Consider the following 17,209-nt stretch of genomic DNA (forward strand, 5'->3'; position numbering starts at 1 on the left):
GGCGAGCGGAGGTCAGGCCTCGCGGGACGTGGAGGGGGGATCTAAACCGAGAGCCCTCTCCCCCCACCCAGACGCCCCTACGCCCCCCGCCCTGCCGGCTGTTGGGCAGAGGAAGCCGGGAGGGGCAGGAAGCGGACTGCGGTGGGGAAGGGGCGCCCCGCCCAGCCCCCGGCCCGGGTTCCTGTTTTCGAGACAAACCGTTCCCACGGGGCTAACCCGACCCGGGGCCGGGCGTCTTCCTGCGGGCAGCGGGGGGCACAGACCTGGTAGAGATCGGGGGCGTGGGGAGAGCGGGTTCTGTGATAGCCTGGAGGAGGGGCTAGGACAAGATGGGAACATTTTGGGGACAGGGGCCTTGTGGGAGAGGGAGGCATGAAAACGCGGCTACCTGGAAACGGGGCCTCGATGTCTGTGGAGGGGGGTGGGGGGGCCCCGAGTTCACACAGGAGGGACTGGGGCCCCGGAAGCCTGGCTCCTCACGGGGCCAGATGGGAAGGGGCTGCTGCAGGCGGCGGGTGGGTTCTGCGCAACTTGGGGGACTGGAGGTCTGCGTGCGTCTCCCCAGCCACCCCACCACCCCCCGGGGCAGGGAGGAACTTGGGAGGGGCAGCCACAAGCAGTTGGGGTCCCACAAGCCAGGCCTAGGAGAGCCGGTAACCATTTCCGGCTGTTTGGATTCAAATACACTCACTGTGAAACCACCGGCCCCAAACCTGCCTTTCGAGGCTTGCCCCTTCCTGCCTCAGGGCTGGGGAGGCAGGACCTCCCCCACACCTCAGTTTTGGTAATAGGAGGCCGAGAAACAGCCTCTTTCTGGTCCTCAATTTCCCCAAAGTGAGGGGAGGGGGCAACACTGGCCTAGCCCAGACCGTCTGCGAGCGTCCCCCACCCTAACTCCCCAGACTTTAGACCAAGCGTAGCCACCTGCTCAGAGACCCTTAAACGCCGCAGTGGGGCGGGGCTACGGGCGGAGTCAAGAAGGCGCCAACCACCCACAGGCTCCTCCCCCTCCCAAGTCCTGCCCCGGACAGTGTGGACCCTCGGTAGTCCTAGAGGCCTCGGCCCAAGTCCCGGCTCCCAGCCCCTGTGGGCCCCACCCAGGAGGACGCCCCGCCCCCGGCCAGCTTGGCAGGCCGCTGACCTAGTATGGACACAGCACTGGGAAGAGAGGCGTGGAGGGTGACGCCTGAAAGGAGGCTGGAGAGTCTCGGGTCCCGCCCCCATGGGCTGCCCCCTCCTTCGGAGGGGACGCACCTGCCGGTTGTGGGGGCAAAGCGCGGTGACTGCGCAGCTGCCGCGGTGCCTGCCCAGAGCTAAAAATATTTCCCAACAGACAGAGGAGTAAGGAGGTTCCCAAGGAGAATCAATTTATTGAAGAGTGGGTGCAGTTGGTCAGACCCTTAAATAGGAGGGGGCAGGGAGCCCGAGGACAGGATGGGAGCAGTGTCCTTAGTCACACTGGACACTGGGGCCTTGAGACTGGGGGAAAATGGGAGGTTCCAGGAAAAGGCTGAGAGAACGAACTCCAGTATCCCCCCTCTGGGTGGGGACCTGGGGCTGGCCCAAGGGATTGCAAACAAGCTCAGGGGCCAGTTTGGGGTCTGGTCTGGAGGCTCAGATGGTCTCATCAGGGGCCGGCAGGCGCTTGCGTGAAGGATCGACGCCCCAGATCTCCCGGGCGTACTGGGCAATAGTTCGGTCACTGGAGAACTTGCCTGATGTGGCTATGTTCCGGATCACCATTCGTGTCCACTCTCTTGGATTCTACAAGCCAAAAGAGAGCTCTGGGTTCATTCTGCCGGTGGGGTCCCCAGCTTCCACCACATCCCATCCAGGGCCACCAAAGCCTTGCCAACCCCTGGCCCAGGGCCCCTCACCTTGTACAAAGCACTGACTTTCTCCTGGCACTTAATGTAATCTTCATAATCTGCAAAGACTTTAAACCTGGAAGGGAACAGAGAGGCAGGAAGCTCCATGAGATCAAGGGCCAAGCCCGTCCTGTCCTGATGGTATGCGAGGGCCAGGAGAGGGAAACTGCTTCCAGAAGAGCCTGGCCCCAATTGCCCAGGACCCCCACCCAGCCTCCCCACACACGGCACCTGAGCCCAGTTCAGCCCAGCAGCCCCACCTGCACGGTTCCCCGGCCAACCAGCTCACCGGTCATGGTGCATAAGCATGTTGACGATGTCCTTGAACAGGTCTGGCTGTTTGGGGGAGAAGAAACCACTGCTCAGCTGCTCAATGATATGCCGAAGCTCCGGAATTCGGTCATAGTACTCCTGGGCGTTGTACCTGTGGGGGAAGAACAGTCAGCACTGTGGCCAGGAGTTCCTGGCTCCTCCTCCAGAGAAAATCCGAAAAGTCCTAAGCCTCAGGGCCGAAACCCAGGCCCCAGCCTGCGGCGGCCCTCCTTGGAGCTGCTGCACCCCTCTGGAGGACCCTCTCCCTTCTCTGCTCAGCTTTTCATCCCCCTTGTGTAGTTGAGGCCTGGAGACGGCAAAAAGGTAAACGTCTGAGCCAAAGGCCCCAAACCAAGTGTTCTTTTTTCCCTCCCATACACCACCACCTCTCCTAACCAGTGTGTTTCCTTCCTAAATGCTTTTCTCGCTCCCTCTCCCAAGTCCGGCCGCCTTCGGGCCCCAGGAGGAAGCACCAGGCATGTCCTCGGACCGTCCTTAAACTCGGACCGTCCAACCGAGCCCATCGCTGGCCTGGCGCCAGCTTTCTTCCCGTGCGCCGCTTTCTGAAGCAGTCCAACCACCCCTCAGCCACCTGGGTTCAAAACCCTCCCCGAGGCCAGTCTCCTCTCTTTCCTCGCCTCCCCACTTCCAACCGGCAACCAAGGGCGACTCCTCAACAATGTCCCCCACCCCCATCCCCAGCACTGGCAGTGCGGGGCCATGCTCCTCGCATTATGGCGCGGCGGCCTCCACGCTGGGCCCCCACCTGCACCTTGCCCCCCGCAGTCCGGCCTCCACCTTACACCCAAAATTGTCCTCCTGGAGCCTGCTTCTGAACGTGTTGGATCTGGCTCAACACATGTCCTGTCTCCCTCCTATCCAAAGGATAAAGTCTGAACTTCCTAGTCAAGCCCAACAGGAGAAATTTCCTTTCAATATTTAATGCCAGCTCTCAGAAGCAGGTGGTGGGAGTGTGAGCCGCTACCAACTTTCTGGAAAGCAATTTGGCAATATGCATCAAAAGCCTTAAGAACTCACACTTGAAGAAGAAGGGAGGAGGAGAAGAAGGTCTCATACTTTTTTTTTTTAATTAAAAAAATTTTGGGGGCGCCTGGGTGGCGCAGTCGGTGAAGCGTCCGACTTCAGCCAGGTCACGATCTCACGGTCCGTGAGTTCACGATCTCGCGAGATCTCGAGTGATCTCGCGTGAGTTCGAGCCCCCCGTCGGCTCTGGGCTGAGGGCTCAGAGCCTGGAGCCTGTTTCCGATTCTGTGTCTCCCTCTCTCTCTGCCCCTCCCCCATTCATGCTCTGTCTCTCTCTGTCCCAAAAATAAACAAACGTTGAAAAAAAAATTTTTTTTTAATGTTTATTTATTTTTGAGAGAGAGAGACAGACAGACAGAGTGCAAGGGGGGAGAAGCAGAGAGAGAGGGAGACGCAGAATCTGAAGCAGGCTCCGGGCGCTGAGTCGTCAGCACAGAGCCCAACGCGGGGCTCGAACCCACGAACCCTGAGATCTTGACCTGAGCTGAAGTTGGACGTTCAACCGACTGAGCCACCCAGGCGCCCCGGTCTCATACTTTTTTGACTCAGAAATATATCTCCTTCTAATAATTATCTTCAGGAAATAGAGATGTGGGCCTAGATATAAAAGGATAGGATCGCAGTGATATTTACACTAAGAAACAGCAGAAATCAACCTTAATGTCCAACAGTATGGAACCGGATAAATAAATTATAGCATGTCCATACGATGGAACCCTATACAAACATTTTTAAATAAAGACTATTTAGTAACATGGAAAATGCCTCACCAGTGCGGACATCAGGCTTCAAAATTGTACATGTGTTAGTCCCAACTTTCAAAACCCTACATATATACACACGCATAGTGATACACGTAGAGATAGGACTACAGTGGGGCACCTGGGTGGCTCAGTCGGTGAAGCATCCGCCTCTTGATTTGGGCTCAGGTCACGATCTCACAGTCCGTGAGTTCGAGCCCCACGTTGAGCTCTGCGCTGTCAGCACCGAGCTTGCTTGGGATTCTCTCTCCCTCTCTCTGCCCCTTCCCTGCTCCCTCGCTCTCTCCCTCTCTCTCTCAAAATAAATAAAATAAACATTAAAAAAGTAAAAACAGGTGATTAAATTATGAATGACTGTTATTCTTTGTGGTTTCATATTTTTCCAGTTAAGGAGCACATATTGCTTGTATGATAAGAAAAAAAATTTTTTAACAAATTTTAAGAAATCTAATATCTACTTTGGAGAACCGCATTTCTGGCCACAAGCACAGCTGTATTTACTGTCCTCATCTTTCCCCTTTTGCCATGCCTGCCAGGGAGCTAAGAATTCAATTTTACTTCCAGAAATTCCAGCAATAATATCATAGCCTACGATTGATATCATTTTCTGCTCCTTTTCCTTCAGTGTTGTGTTCCTTCTTTCTTTTCCCATGCCGTTAACCTCATTTGTTGTAAGTCATCCCAAAAGTTCTCCGGAACCCTAATGGCCATAACTGAGACCTTGTGCAGCCTGGGCCGGCCTTTCCAGGTATGCCCCTTGCTCCCAAGCCCTACCCTCCAGTAGCCACACCTCCTCGGGGCCTCCTGCCCATGGACTGTGAACTTTGGAGCCCTTGACCCCCATACCCTCTCTGGTCGAGCTTTTCCACGTCCTCCACCCGCATGCCAAAGATGAAGAAGTTCTCTTCTCCCGCCTCTTCCGCCATCTCCACGTTGGCCCCGTCCATGGTGCCAATGGTCAGAGCCCCATTGAGCATGAACTTCATGTTGCCGGTGCCCGAGGCCTCAGTGCCTGCAGTGGAGATCTGCTCGGAGAGGTCAGCAGCTGGGATCACTGTGGGGCGGCAGCAGGGGACAAACTCAGCTCCAGGGAAGGTCCCACCCCAGCTGGGGACTGTGGAGTTAGGCTGGCCCGAGGTACAGCCAGAGTCAGAGCCCCCCTCCACCCCAACCCTCCCACAGTCACCAGCTGAATCTCCCTCCCACCGCCAGCCCCTCCACCCCACTCCGCCCCACTGCTTGGTGATCGTTGGCCATCTGAGGTCTGAACCTGGACTGGACCCTCTCCCCACCCCTGCCCCACTGTGTGCACGATTTGAAGGGCAAATCTTCCCTATAATTTCACCCTGTACTGCCCGAACCCCCCCACCGCCATCGGGGTGGGGGTGGGGGGACATCCTCATGATTTGAGCATTGTCCTGTCCAGATTCGTCTTCCAAGTGCAAGTACCCCAGGAACAGGTGACCAGTACCCCTTCCTGGGACTGAACTAATCAAAGCGTCCCTCGGGCGGCACCCCACCTTTCTCGGCCAGCGAGACTCGGTAGTTCTCCAGGAAGATCACACGGAGGCGGTCTCCTACCACTGGGTCGTGGTTAACCACATCCCCAATGGCTGTGATGAGTTTGATGATCATCTTAGCCATGTGGTATCCAGGGGCAGCCTGTGGGAGCACAGTCTGGGGTCAGCTCCACAGCCTGGCCCCCTACCCTTAACCTGCAACCCAGCCAGGCTGACCTCAACCCGGCTGTCAAAGGATCAGAGCCGCGGTCTGCGGCCTGGCTCCTCACCTTCCCTCCAATCATCACAGTTCGGGGCACAACAAACCTATTGGGTTCCTGCTTGATGCCTGTGGAGAAACAGAGATCAGCGGGCCAGGTTTGGCCTCCTGACGACACCTATCCACCAGCGCCCTAGACAGTAGGCCTGATTTGGGCAACCGCTTGCTATGTGACTTCCGATCTGTCACTTTCCCCTCTCCGAGCCTCAGTTTGCCTGTCTATGAGATGGGGGTAAGTCCATGCCCCAAGAGCTGTCCCGAGGCCAAAGGAGACGTTGACTAGGAGGTACGTGGTACACGGGGCGGGGGGGGGGCTACGCAGAGGGGAGCGCCAAGAGACAGAGGGCACCCCTGCCACTCACGGTTGTACAGGGTGATGATGTGGAGGCAGTTGAGGAGTTGGCGTTTATATTCATGAATTCGCTTCACCTGGACGTCGAAGAGCGAGTTGGGGTTGATATGGACTTTGTACTCCCTCTCCAGGTATGCGGCGAACTTTAACTTGTTTTCCTGAAGGCAGGGAGGACGGGGGGGGGGGGGGGGGGGGGGGGGGGGGGCGTGGAGAGCTTCACCAACGGGCCTCAGCCTCAGGAGATCCCACAGTGTCATTTCTTTCCCAGAAAGGGAGCGTTCAGAAGGCTCGCTCGCCACCTTTATCCCCGCGTGCGCCAGGGCAGACATCGCTAATCAATGCCAGCACTCTTCCAGTGCGGTCAGATGATGCCCTGTCACCTTGGACTCCAGGCAACGTCTACCAGGCCCGAGGCTGCCGGGGAGACAGGCCCCGCGGGCCATCCCCGAGCCGGGCCCGGGGGCTGGCGCCTCCAGCGTGCTCCCTCCCGCCCTGGCACCAGTGTTCCAGGTCGCCGCACTCCGTACCTGCTTCACTTTGGCCACATCCCGGATAAAGGCTTCATCGTCCACGTATGAGAGCAGCTTGCGCAGCTGGTCCAGGTCGGAGATGTAGTCCTCCCCGATGCGCTGTGGGGCGGTGGCTGTCGATCAGGCCTACACCCCTCCTCCAGCCTCCCGCACAGAAAGGTCCCTTTCCGGCGTCCGCCAGGCCTCGCCCCCTGCAGACAACCCCTCCTTCGCCAGCCTCCCCGCTGGGGCGTGGTGTGGGCACCACCATCTTCCCGCTGGACCCTGAGCTCTGATGGCTGACCTCACGGGACCCCAGCAGGCCTTTCTCCTGGCCTTTTCCTCTGACAGACAGTGACCTTGACGCCCTGCTCACAATCTCTGCTCCTGTCAGTCTCACTTCAGATGTGACCTGTCCTGACCCTCTCCGAGGCTGACCTCCATAGCCAGGCCTCCATTAGCCCACAGAGCGTCCTCATGCAAACAAGAAAACGGTCCCCCTCCTCCAGGCACATGCAAAGCTAGGGGAACGCAGCGCAGGGTGGATTTCGGCCCTCCACTGGGCCCCCTGCAGTGGCCCACCTACGTGTCCATGCACAGCTGGTCCCTGTAGCGACCCGTGTTCACTCACCCCTACTGGCCACACAGTGACCTCTCACCTCAGCAATGACCTCTGCCAGCCCGGGGTTACAGAGGACGAGCCAGCGACGAGGGGTGATGCCATTGGTCTTATTCTGGAATTTATGTGGCTCCAGCTCGTAGAAGTCCTTGAAGCTGCAGGACGGGGTTGGAGGGTCACTACCCACCCCTGCGGGACGAAGGTCTCCTCCTGGAGGCCCTACCCTGGTTTCTTGCTGAGAGGGGCCTGGGGATGAGGGGGTGGCTGTATGTGAGGGGAGATCATTTGGGGACGGGATTGTACTGGACATCAGGGCCATGATGCTCATAAAAAGCTGCGCTACCTGTGGAGAGGGCCAGCTGGGGTCAGGTGGTGAGGGGCGTGGGGTGGGCGGGGCCAGCGGGGGGCGGGGCCTGGGGAGCGGGTCTCACATGGTCTTCTTGAGGATCTCGGAGTGGATGCGGGCCACGCCATTGACGGCATGCGACCCGGCGATGCAGAGGTGGGCCATGTTGATGCGTTTCACTGCGCCCTCCTCCACAAGCGACATGCGCCGCAGCCGGTCCACGTCCCCCGGGAAGACGGCTGCCACCCGCTGCGCAGGGAGAGCCCAGAGCTCAGACGCCGCCGCGGCCTCCAGAGCCGAGGTCCCCAGCCCCGTACCCCCAGCACTCTACCCACAGCCCTGCACCCTCCAGCCCAGGCCTCCTCCACTCACATTAAGGAAGCGCTGATTGATCTCGTAGATGATCTGGAGATGTCGAGGCAGCAGCGTCTCAATCAGATGCACGGGCCAACGTTCCAGCGCCTCGGGCAGTACCGTGTGGTTGGTGTAGGCACAGGTCCTGACCGTCACGTCCCAGGCCTGATGAAGAGGAGGGGGGCGGTCAGGGACCCCGGGGCCTGAGCCCTATGGCTCCCCACACACACAGAGTGCGGCCAGGAGCCTGGGCCCTGTCACTGGGGGACAGGTCCTAGGACACTCGTCCTCGGGGCCTGACGCTGCTGTCTGCTTTGTGCGGGCTGCCCTCACGGATTTCTACTTCCCAGACCGGGAAAGGCAACCCTGAGACAGAGAGGCTCAGGCGGGGGTGGAGGGACCCGGAGCCCACCTTGTCCCAGTCCAGCCTCTCCAGATCCACCAGTATCCTCATGAGCTCGGGGATGGCCAAGGAAGGATGGGTATCATTCAGCTGGATGGCCACCTGCGGGGAGGGGGTTGGGAGTCAGGCTGGGAGCCAAACCAAGGCTATGGTCGCTGTCCTTTGCCCCTTCAGAGCCCCCTCCGCGTGGTTCCAGGCTGGAGCTGGGTGTGGCGGCCCTTGTGGGGGGGGGGGGCAGCGGCGGGCAGGAGGGGGAGGGAGGTTCCCAGGTTAGGTGCCCGTCGATTGAGGATCCCGAACAGGCCACCCTCACACACACCCCCAGCCCCCACTTCCTCATCTACGACATGAGGGGGCAGCCTGAGGCTGGAGGGGAGAGGCGATGGCATGCATCACAGGAGGTGTAGAGGGGGGCCCGCCCTGGGGCCTGGCACCTTATCCGGAAAGGCGTCAAAGCTCGTGCGCACGGGGTCACGGCAGCCGAACTTGGAGGACTTGAAGCGGCGGATGATGTCCTGGAGGGTGGCGGCCACCACAAAGTACTCCTGCTTCAACCGCAGCTCCTTCCCCTCAAAGAACTAGGGACGGTTCAAGGCAGGGCTGAGTCAAGGGGGTGGGGGGTGGGGGGTCTGACGGTGCCACAGCGTGGCCGGGAGACTCCTGCCCACACCAAGCCCCTTGCGCCCTGGACAGCCCCCGCCTCCAGGACCCAGGGGATTTTCACCCACCAGGTAGTGGAGGGGATGGTGTGAGGACGGGGGCATTCGAGGACCCGGAGTATTGTCGGCATCGCCAGGGAACAGGTCCCCCAAAGTGCCCTGCCCCAACTCGCTGCCCCCAGGACTTAGGTGTCCTCTTAAAGAACCAAAAGTACTTGGGGGGCGGGGGTGGGGAACAGGACACGACAGGAGCCAACAATACATCCTGGGTGCTGCGGGGCGCCCGGCTGACTCAGTTAGAAGAGATGTGACCCTTGATCTCAGGGTTGTGAGTTCGAGCCCCACGTTGGGGGTGTAGAGATTACTAAAAAATAAATAAATAAACTTAAAAAAACAAAGGATATGTCCTGGGTGTCACTAGGGCGCCAGAGGCTGTCCCTCCCGTTTTCCGCCCTCTCCTAGGCTTTCAGGTGTCCCGCCCCCAGCCCAGGAGGTGACATACGTTGTCGTTGGGGTACAGGACGCGAGAGATGTTCTCCGCCAGGTTTCGGTCCAACACAGCCTGGATGTAGCCACCGACGTTGACTGAGGGGTGAAAGTGGGGACAGTGTCGGGCCCAGGCTGAGCACAGGCCGGGGCAGGCAGGGGTGCAGGCAGGCGGCTGAACTCACAGTCCTTGAGGTTGAAGTCATTGGGGGCCTTGGCCGACCACAGGCGCATGGTGTTGACGATATTGTTACGGTAGCCAGGCACAGGAGTGTCGTAAGGCATGGCCAGTACCACCTGCAGGCGTGTCGGACGTGGTGGCAGGAGCTGGGTATCTGCCACATGACTTGGGGGGCCCCCGAGAGCCACAACTCCTGCCTTTGTCTCCACCCTGCACCAACCCCCCAGCCCCAGGTTCTACTGCCCACTCTGGGTAACCGTGAGCGAACCTCTCAACCTCTCTGGGCCTCATCCATAGAGAGAGGGCCCCCCAGGGTCTCCCCACCCACCCCCATCCCACCTTGCCCGGCTGCCTGCGAGGATTACAGGGGGCAGTGATGAGTCTGGAGCCCAAGGCGGGGCTCCGTTGGGGGCCACTCTACAGTGATGGGGGTGAGCGGGCCCGCCTGGCCCGAGCACAATCTAGAAGATACTCTGGACTCATCAGAGGGCTGGGGGACCCTGGGGCCTGGCTGAAGGGGACACAGACGTCAAGTCCATCCGAAGGGCATATGCCTGGTTGACCACTGGGCTAATTAGCAGTGACTAATGCTGGTCCCACCTCCCACAATTAGCAAATGGCGATCATTGCTGCCAACAGCTGCCCGCTACCACGGGGCTGGGGGCATAAGCACTTCTCCAAGGCCCGGTGCCCTTTCTCCCCAACACCGAAGCAGGTTAGCCCCTGATTGGAAAAGAGTGGAAGGTGCAGCTCCGAGAGGGAAGGGACTGGCCCGAGAGCACAGAGCTAGGGGGCAGCCAGAGCCCCTACTGAATCTTATCATAAATGACAGCCCGACAATGGCCCATTCTGAAAGCCTAGAGGTTTCTGTGCAGCCGTCTGGAGGCCTATGACCTACAGCCATGGCAAGAGAGCTGACTGAGCTGAGATTCAGACACCTGGTTTGGCTTCAGGCCCCCTCTCACTTGTTGTGTGACCTTGGACAAGTCAGTTCCTCTCTCAAGGTTTTAATTGTCTCCCTTTCTGGGGGGAGTCAAGTCACCGTGATTATTCTGGGATGAGTCTTGTGGGGTGGAAAGGAGCCAGGTCGGGGGAAGGGCACTGGTGGAGCACGGCAGGCTCTCTCCTCCCCCTGGGCCCTGTGCTTGGCTTGGCTCCTCTGTGACCCTGTCTCCAGCCTCTCCTGACCCAAGCTGTGTGACCTCGAGTAAATCACTTAACCTCTCTGAGCCTCAGGGCCCTTCATTGTAAATAGCACTGGGTCCGGTAGTCTCCAGGCTCTCTCCCCGTATCTCCCTGTTTTCTTCCAGAGCCTCTTCCTCCCTGCTTCCCCCTCCCTGGGGGCTCCCCCCACTCCCTGGCCTCACCCTTACCTGTGTGTCCACCCACTTGGCCCCCTGGCTGGTGTGCTCCACTCGGCCATAGAAGTGCACAGGCAGCGTGAACTCGGGTCGGGCCTTCTCCCAGGGGTTTCCGTAGCGAAGCCAGTCATCGGCCTCCTCCATCTGAGTCCAAGGCAGGTCAGGGGAGAAAGGAAGGCAGCGTCAGACCCAGGCTCACACACACCGCGGGAGGCAGTGGGTAGGGCAGGAGCAGTGGCCCTGCTGGGCCCGCTACGGCGTGTAAATTAAGGGCCCTGGGGTGGCGCCCACCCCCGGTCTGGTGGCATATCCCATGGGACATGGTATGTGCGTGGGAGTCTGAGAGGTGGCACAGGTGTGGGTGCCTGTGCAAAACCAGCAGGCTTTGGGGCCAGGGGGAAGGAACAAGGATGCCTTCTCTCAAGGCTGAGGCTGGTTCTGGATCTATCCGGAGCTGGATGACCAAAGGGGGGGTCCGCTCCATCGTGCCTGGGGCCCCACAAGGCCAGGGCCCGAGGCTGCTCACCTGCCAGCCCCCACAGATCTTCTGGTTAAAAATCCCAAACTCATAGCGGATCCCGTAGCCGTAGGCAGCCAGGCCCAGTGTTGCCATGGAGTCCAGAAAGCATGCTAGGGGGTTACGGGGAGGTGGGTGTCAGGGACCCGGCACACAGGAACCCTTCTGCCCGCCCCACCCCTGCCACCCTATCCACTCACCGGCCAGCCGACCCAGGCCCCCGTTGCCCAGCCCCGCGTCCTCCTCGATCTCCTCCAGCTCCTCCATGTCCAGACCCAGCTGGAGGGGTGGGGGGAGGGGTGGCAGTGGTCAAGGCCAAGGGCCAGCAGGTGAGTCCCCCAGTATCTCAGGCTCACCCCGCTCCCGTCCCCCTGCACACCTGGTAGGTGGCTTCGTCACAGGCATTCTCCAAGGCCAGGTTCACCATGGTGTTTTGTAGCGTCCGTCCCATGTAGAACTCCAAAGACAGGTAGTAGATCCTCTGCCCGGAGAGACAGATGGGTCGGGGAGGGGTCAGCCCTCCGGCGTCTAGCCAGCGCCTCTCACACCTCCTGTCCCACTCCGGGGGCCTGGCACGTGCCAGCCCTGTCCCTGTTTATTCTTCTCCCCACCACAGGCTTCAGGACCCGTCAGGAGGGTACCGGTCCAGCCTTTCCTCTGACTTTGGACACATCACTCTTGTTCTCCTAGCTTCCGTTTCCTCGTCTGGAAAAGGGAGCTGCCATATCTACCTCAGGGACTGAGGTGCCGAGGACAGGCGAGACCCTCTTCCATCGCACACAAGCCTCCCAACAGCCCAGCGGGGAATCGGGGAGCAGAGAAGCCCCCCCAAGTGCTCCCCAAGAGGGGGAAGGCTAAGGTGCCTTAGAGAAACCAGTCATTTACTCAAGGTCACACACACTGACTCACGGCTAGAGTCGGCCCCCTTCTGTCCTTGCAGGGCCCAGGTCCCCTTGATCCTCAAGCCTCAGCCCCGGGAAGGGGGACAGAGAGGCACCAGAATCCAGGATGCTGGGTCTCCTGGTTTCCTGGGTCCCCTCCCTGCCCCACTCGCCTGCCCCTCCCCCTTCCCTGCCCAGGAGTATCAGGTTGCTGACATTTACCGTGACCCCAAAGACACTTGATCCCGCTACCACCACCCCAGCTGCCGCAGCCTCGCACCAGCACCACCACACTCACATGTAATGACCCACCCTTCCATTTCAGGTCCGCCCTGACCACCCGCAGGGGTCTCCCTGACCACCGGAAGCCCCTCCGCTCTCTGAGCGAGCGCTAGGCCTTTTGCCCCCAGCCCGCCTGACCCGCGCCACCCGGCCTTGCCCCCGCCCCAGGTCTCACTGCCTGGATCGCCCCAGCACCCCATCGCACTTGGCCATGGCGCCCACCGTTCCCGACCCTCCAATGTCAGGAACCCGCTGCTGCAGAAAAGCCAGACCCCTGGAAGGGCTGCCGCTTGGTGGAGCTCTCCCGGTCCCCTGCTGGGGCCCCCAGCCCACTGCCCACCCAGGATGCCCCGAGCGGCACCTTGGGGTCCTTTTCGTAGTAGTGCTGCTGCGTGCGGATCCAGCGGCCCACGAGGTGGTCGCGGACGGTGTGGGCCAGCGCAAAGTAGTAGTCCCTCGGGGTGGCCACATTGCGGTCTTTCACAAGTGTGAAATGCAGGTGCCGGTTGAAGTTCTTCTTCAGCTCCGTCACATTCTCCACGCCGGCCAGGCCACGCACGCTAATTTGCTTCCTTTTCTCCTGGTCTGACAAGGGCCGGGACATGGCTGCAGGAGGGCGGGCCGGACTGATGGGTGGCCTCAGCAGTGCCTCCAGCCAGGGAGTGGAGATCCCCAGCTGCCTGGGGTTTTAAAGCCTGGCTCTGGGGAGCTTGCCCCGCCTCCCCTGCGATGGGAGGGTCTTGGCCGGGCGGCTCAGGGAGCTATTTTGGGGGCAAGGGGAGGAGAAGGGAGACGGGCAGGGAGAGCAGAGCGGAGCTCCACAAGGGCCAGGCCAGGCCCAGCCTGGCTCCTTCGCAGCCCTGCCTGCGCTGACCCACTTGTTCCAGGCCTCGCCCACTGGGGTCTTTGGTGCCCGTCTCTGCCTTTCACAGGGTCAGAGGCAAGATGCAGCAGGCAGTGTGGCCTTGAGAGGCCTGCGGTTTGACTGGAGCCGTTGGGGCTGTGACTTTGGCTAAGAGGTTGCCCTGATCTGGGTCGTTTTCCTGGGTTATGGATTGGGGGCGGGGTGGGGGGGGCAGATTTCAGCCTCAGTCAGGGCTCCTTGAAGAAGCCAAGGAAGGCTGTCGGGGGGGGGGGGGCGGGCGGGGGGAACAGGTGCCAGGAGACCCCGCCTTCGTCCAAGCAGCTTGGTTTCTCTTTCAGACATTTGCCCAAAGACTGCAAACCACCGGCTGGATGACCTCTGGTCAAGTTTCCACGGTGGCCTTACGTGGGGGGCGCAGGGGTCTGCACTCGGGTAGCGAGGTCATAGATCGGGGCAACAGGGGCAAGGAGCCAAGGGTCAGGGTGCCCCAAACAGGAGACGTGTAGCTAGCAGAGGATGCTGGGTGTCTGGGAGAAGGGGGACCGGGGGACTCCGGGTTCCAGGGGGTTGTGTGAAGGTCGTCTGAGGCAGGGCCACTGCCCCCACGCCACCCCCACCCAAGCTGAGCCACTCCGAGATCCCCCCTGTTGCTGTCCTTCAAGGAGCTCTGAAGTGACCTTTCGAGAGTGGTGGTAATCAGATTACAGGCTGGCTCTGGCTAGGGGCTGCCAGCCCAGAGCAGGGGCCTCTGGGAACTGTAGTCCTGTGCCCACAGGGGCAGGAGAAGCCAGCATCCCCCACCCACTCGTAACATTGGCCAGTGGTATTGGGTCTCTCTGTGATGCGGCTGCCAGGTGATTGGAGACCTTCTCCCACTCATTCCTCCCACCTGGGGCCACAGTACTGGACAGGGACTCAGTGGGCCAAGGTTCACGGCCGTGACCCCACCTGTAAAGTGGGAGCCTCGGCACCGGGAACCTTATACCACTTCCTCGTCTTCATGGCCTGGCAGCTCCAGGACCTTCCCTTGGAGGCTCTGGCTGTCCCCGATCCACCGCTCACGCCCTGGCCCCGGCACTGATTTGCTGTGTGACCTGAGGCTGGTCGCTTTACTATTCTGAGCCTTGAATTCCTTCATCCAATTTATACTCTCAAATAAGAATATAAATCCCTGCCTCCGCCTGCTGCTGCCTCCTACTCTTATGGAGGCCGCCTTTTGGGTCCTGCTTTGTTCTTTGAGCAAAAGGAGCCCAAGGCTTTGTGCAATTTCAAAGGATGCCTGGGCCTCCGGGCAGCGGGCTGCTGGAGAGCAAGAACTGGGTGTTCTGGTCTGAGGGCCAGGGAAGCAGGTCAGAGGCCCGGACGGCCGCAGGACGTTACTGAGAGCCTGGCTTGGGGGAAGGCCGAGTTGTTTCCGAGGACATCCTGAGCCACAGCAGGCCCAGCCCTGGAATCGCGCGTGGTGTGGGGTCTACACTCCAAGTCTTCCAACTCCCAAGCGCTGCTCTCGTCTGCCCCCAAACAGCATTACTGGGTTGATCTCCCCAGGCCGCCATGCTTCATAGTGAGAAAAGAGATCAGGAAAATACCAAAATGTGCCTACACGGGCATGGTGGGAATACAGAAAACTTCCTTAAATGCTCCCATCTGCAGCCCCACCCACGGGGCTGTGCCTCTGCGGGGGTCACCCACCCTCCAAACCCTTGTCTCCAGTTGGGTGGGTCGGGTCTCCGGGCTTGGCTAGCATCTTGGGCCGCGGGGGCTGGACTCACTCGCCAAAGGCTGGCTGCTCTGAGAAGAGCTCAGGAAGCTCCTTGGTGCACAATAGTCCCGGAGAAAGCCCCACGTTCCCTGTGCAGTCACCTCGCACCCAAGTTGTGACAGGACCCTGCCCACACAAACCTCTGCCCTGACCTCTAATGGCCTACAAGTTCATTTTCCTGCCGCTAGGGACCTGCTCCCAACCATTCCCAAATTCTCATCCGCTCCCCAGATGAATCCCAGCCTCTTCTGGCTGGCTGGCTCTGACGCCCCTCCTGGTGTACCAGCGCCTTGCTGGCCCTTCTGTGCTCAAGGCACTGGCTCAACAGGGATTTGTCCCATTTCTACTAGGAAACAGAAATTACTTTTTAAAAGTAGGCTCCGTGCCCAATGTGGGGCTTGAACTCACGACCCTGAGACTAAGGGTCACATACTCTACCAACTGAGTCAGGATGGCGCCCCAGGAGAAATCGCCTTTTTTTTTTTTAAACCTTTGTTTTATTCTAAAGTAGGCTCCGCACCCACAACGGGCTTGAACTCACGACCTTGAGATCAAGAGTCTCACACTCTATGGACTAAACCAGCCAGGCGCCCAGAATTACTTTTGACTTCTCCGACTACCCCCTTGTGGGTCTCCAGTGGCCCCCACTGGAGTGACGCCACCCCAGGGAACCCCCCTTTTATTTTGCAAGCCCCAGCCCAGCATGATGAAACCTTGAAGGCTCAGGCTGACCTACTTGCCTCCCCATGTCCTCTCCAATCCCTCATTCCCCATCCAGTGCTGCGTGTGCAGATCAATCTTGAACCCTGGAAGCACTTGACCAACCCGAGTAACTCAAGGTTGTTTATGTCTGACTAGGTTTCTAACCAGAAATCCTGCCTCCTTCTCCGGACCAATCTTGGGTTTCTCCGGAGCCCGAACACTGACCTTTCCCAACCGGTGTTCCTTTCACCAACCAGGCTGAGGGGGCAGGGAGCCAGTGCCGAAGTGACAGGACACACGGGCTTGAGCAAAGGGCTTTTCCTGCACTCTTTCAGGTCCTAAGGCGGGTGGGAAAGCATTTCTCCTCTCTCCCCACTCTTGCCTCAGAGGCAGGTAGCTCCCTACACTTCTGAAGGCCAAGCCTCTCTCCCATTTCAGGGCCTGGAGCTCCTTGGAGAAAGGCCCAGAGACGTGCCTTAGCTAGCCACTTTGTTACTCTCCAAAACCTTAACAAAAGCTGACGGCGGGGAGCAGGGAGGGAGCTAGCACAGGAATGGAGCTGGCCCCAGGGGAGAGAGACGGAGGAGATAGCTGGGCTGTGGTTAAGTCATTTATTGATTTTATTTCTAAAACCCACATAGCGCCACTTTGCCTCTTCCAGAGCTTCAAAGAGCTAATTAACCGCCCAATGAGCCCACCAGGGAAACCGAGCTTGTGGGGGAAGCAATGAGGTGAAGCCAAGGTCAAAGAGGGTTGCTAGGCCCCAGGCCCTGCAACCATTCCACCAGTTAAGGACAAAGAGAAAAGAGCTTGTTCTCTTCGTTTAGTCACCTGTAGTCTCAGGGCCTGGTTAGGGAAACCCACCGAACTTGCCTCCCTCCTGAGGGTTTCCTGAACCCCGCAGGCCTACGGCAGAGATACAGACGCCCTGGACGGGGCCCACAAAACCGGGCCGTGCTCCACACAGAAGGCACTGGGCGGGCCCAACCTGAAGGTGGAAAGCAGCCCAGGCCGGAGCTGCCCCCACCGGCCAGGTGCTGGGGCAGCAGGGGCGTGCTGTCCCTTAACCTCCTCCAAAGGAAGGAGAGGCTGCCAGGAAAGGCAGGCTCCACGCAGGCTCCCCGGGGGCGGTGCGGCACAGCGGCGGCAGCGGTCGGGCAAGGACC

General features: G+C 59.8%; 1 protein-coding gene across 1 annotated transcript; it reads right to left on the reverse strand.

Annotated features, from left to right (window-relative positions):
• Positions 1-1,342: 1,342 nt before the first annotated feature.
• PYGM (glycogen phosphorylase, muscle associated) lies at positions 1,343-13,396 on the reverse strand. Its single transcript, XM_043581601.1, has 20 exons — positions 13,076-13,396; positions 11,931-12,032; positions 11,752-11,830; positions 11,561-11,664; positions 11,047-11,178; positions 9,678-9,789; positions 9,509-9,591; positions 8,782-8,925; positions 8,357-8,449; positions 7,963-8,109; positions 7,676-7,839; positions 7,285-7,399; positions 6,644-6,745; positions 6,127-6,274; positions 5,775-5,833; positions 5,506-5,647; positions 4,832-5,039; positions 2,158-2,292; positions 1,878-1,944; positions 1,343-1,764 (listed from the first exon to the last, which is right to left on the reverse strand). Exons 1-20 carry the CDS (start codon positions 13,316-13,318, stop codon positions 1,615-1,617), a joined length of 2,529 nt encoding a protein of 842 aa, XP_043437536.1. The 5' UTR covers positions 13,319-13,396; the 3' UTR covers positions 1,343-1,614.
• Between the last annotated feature and the right edge of the window lie 3,813 nt (positions 13,397-17,209).

The sequence above is a fragment of the Prionailurus bengalensis genome, chromosome D1 (assembly GCF_016509475.1).
Source record: "Prionailurus bengalensis isolate Pbe53 chromosome D1, Fcat_Pben_1.1_paternal_pri, whole genome shotgun sequence".
Lineage (NCBI taxonomy): Eukaryota > Metazoa > Chordata > Mammalia > Carnivora > Felidae > Prionailurus > Prionailurus bengalensis.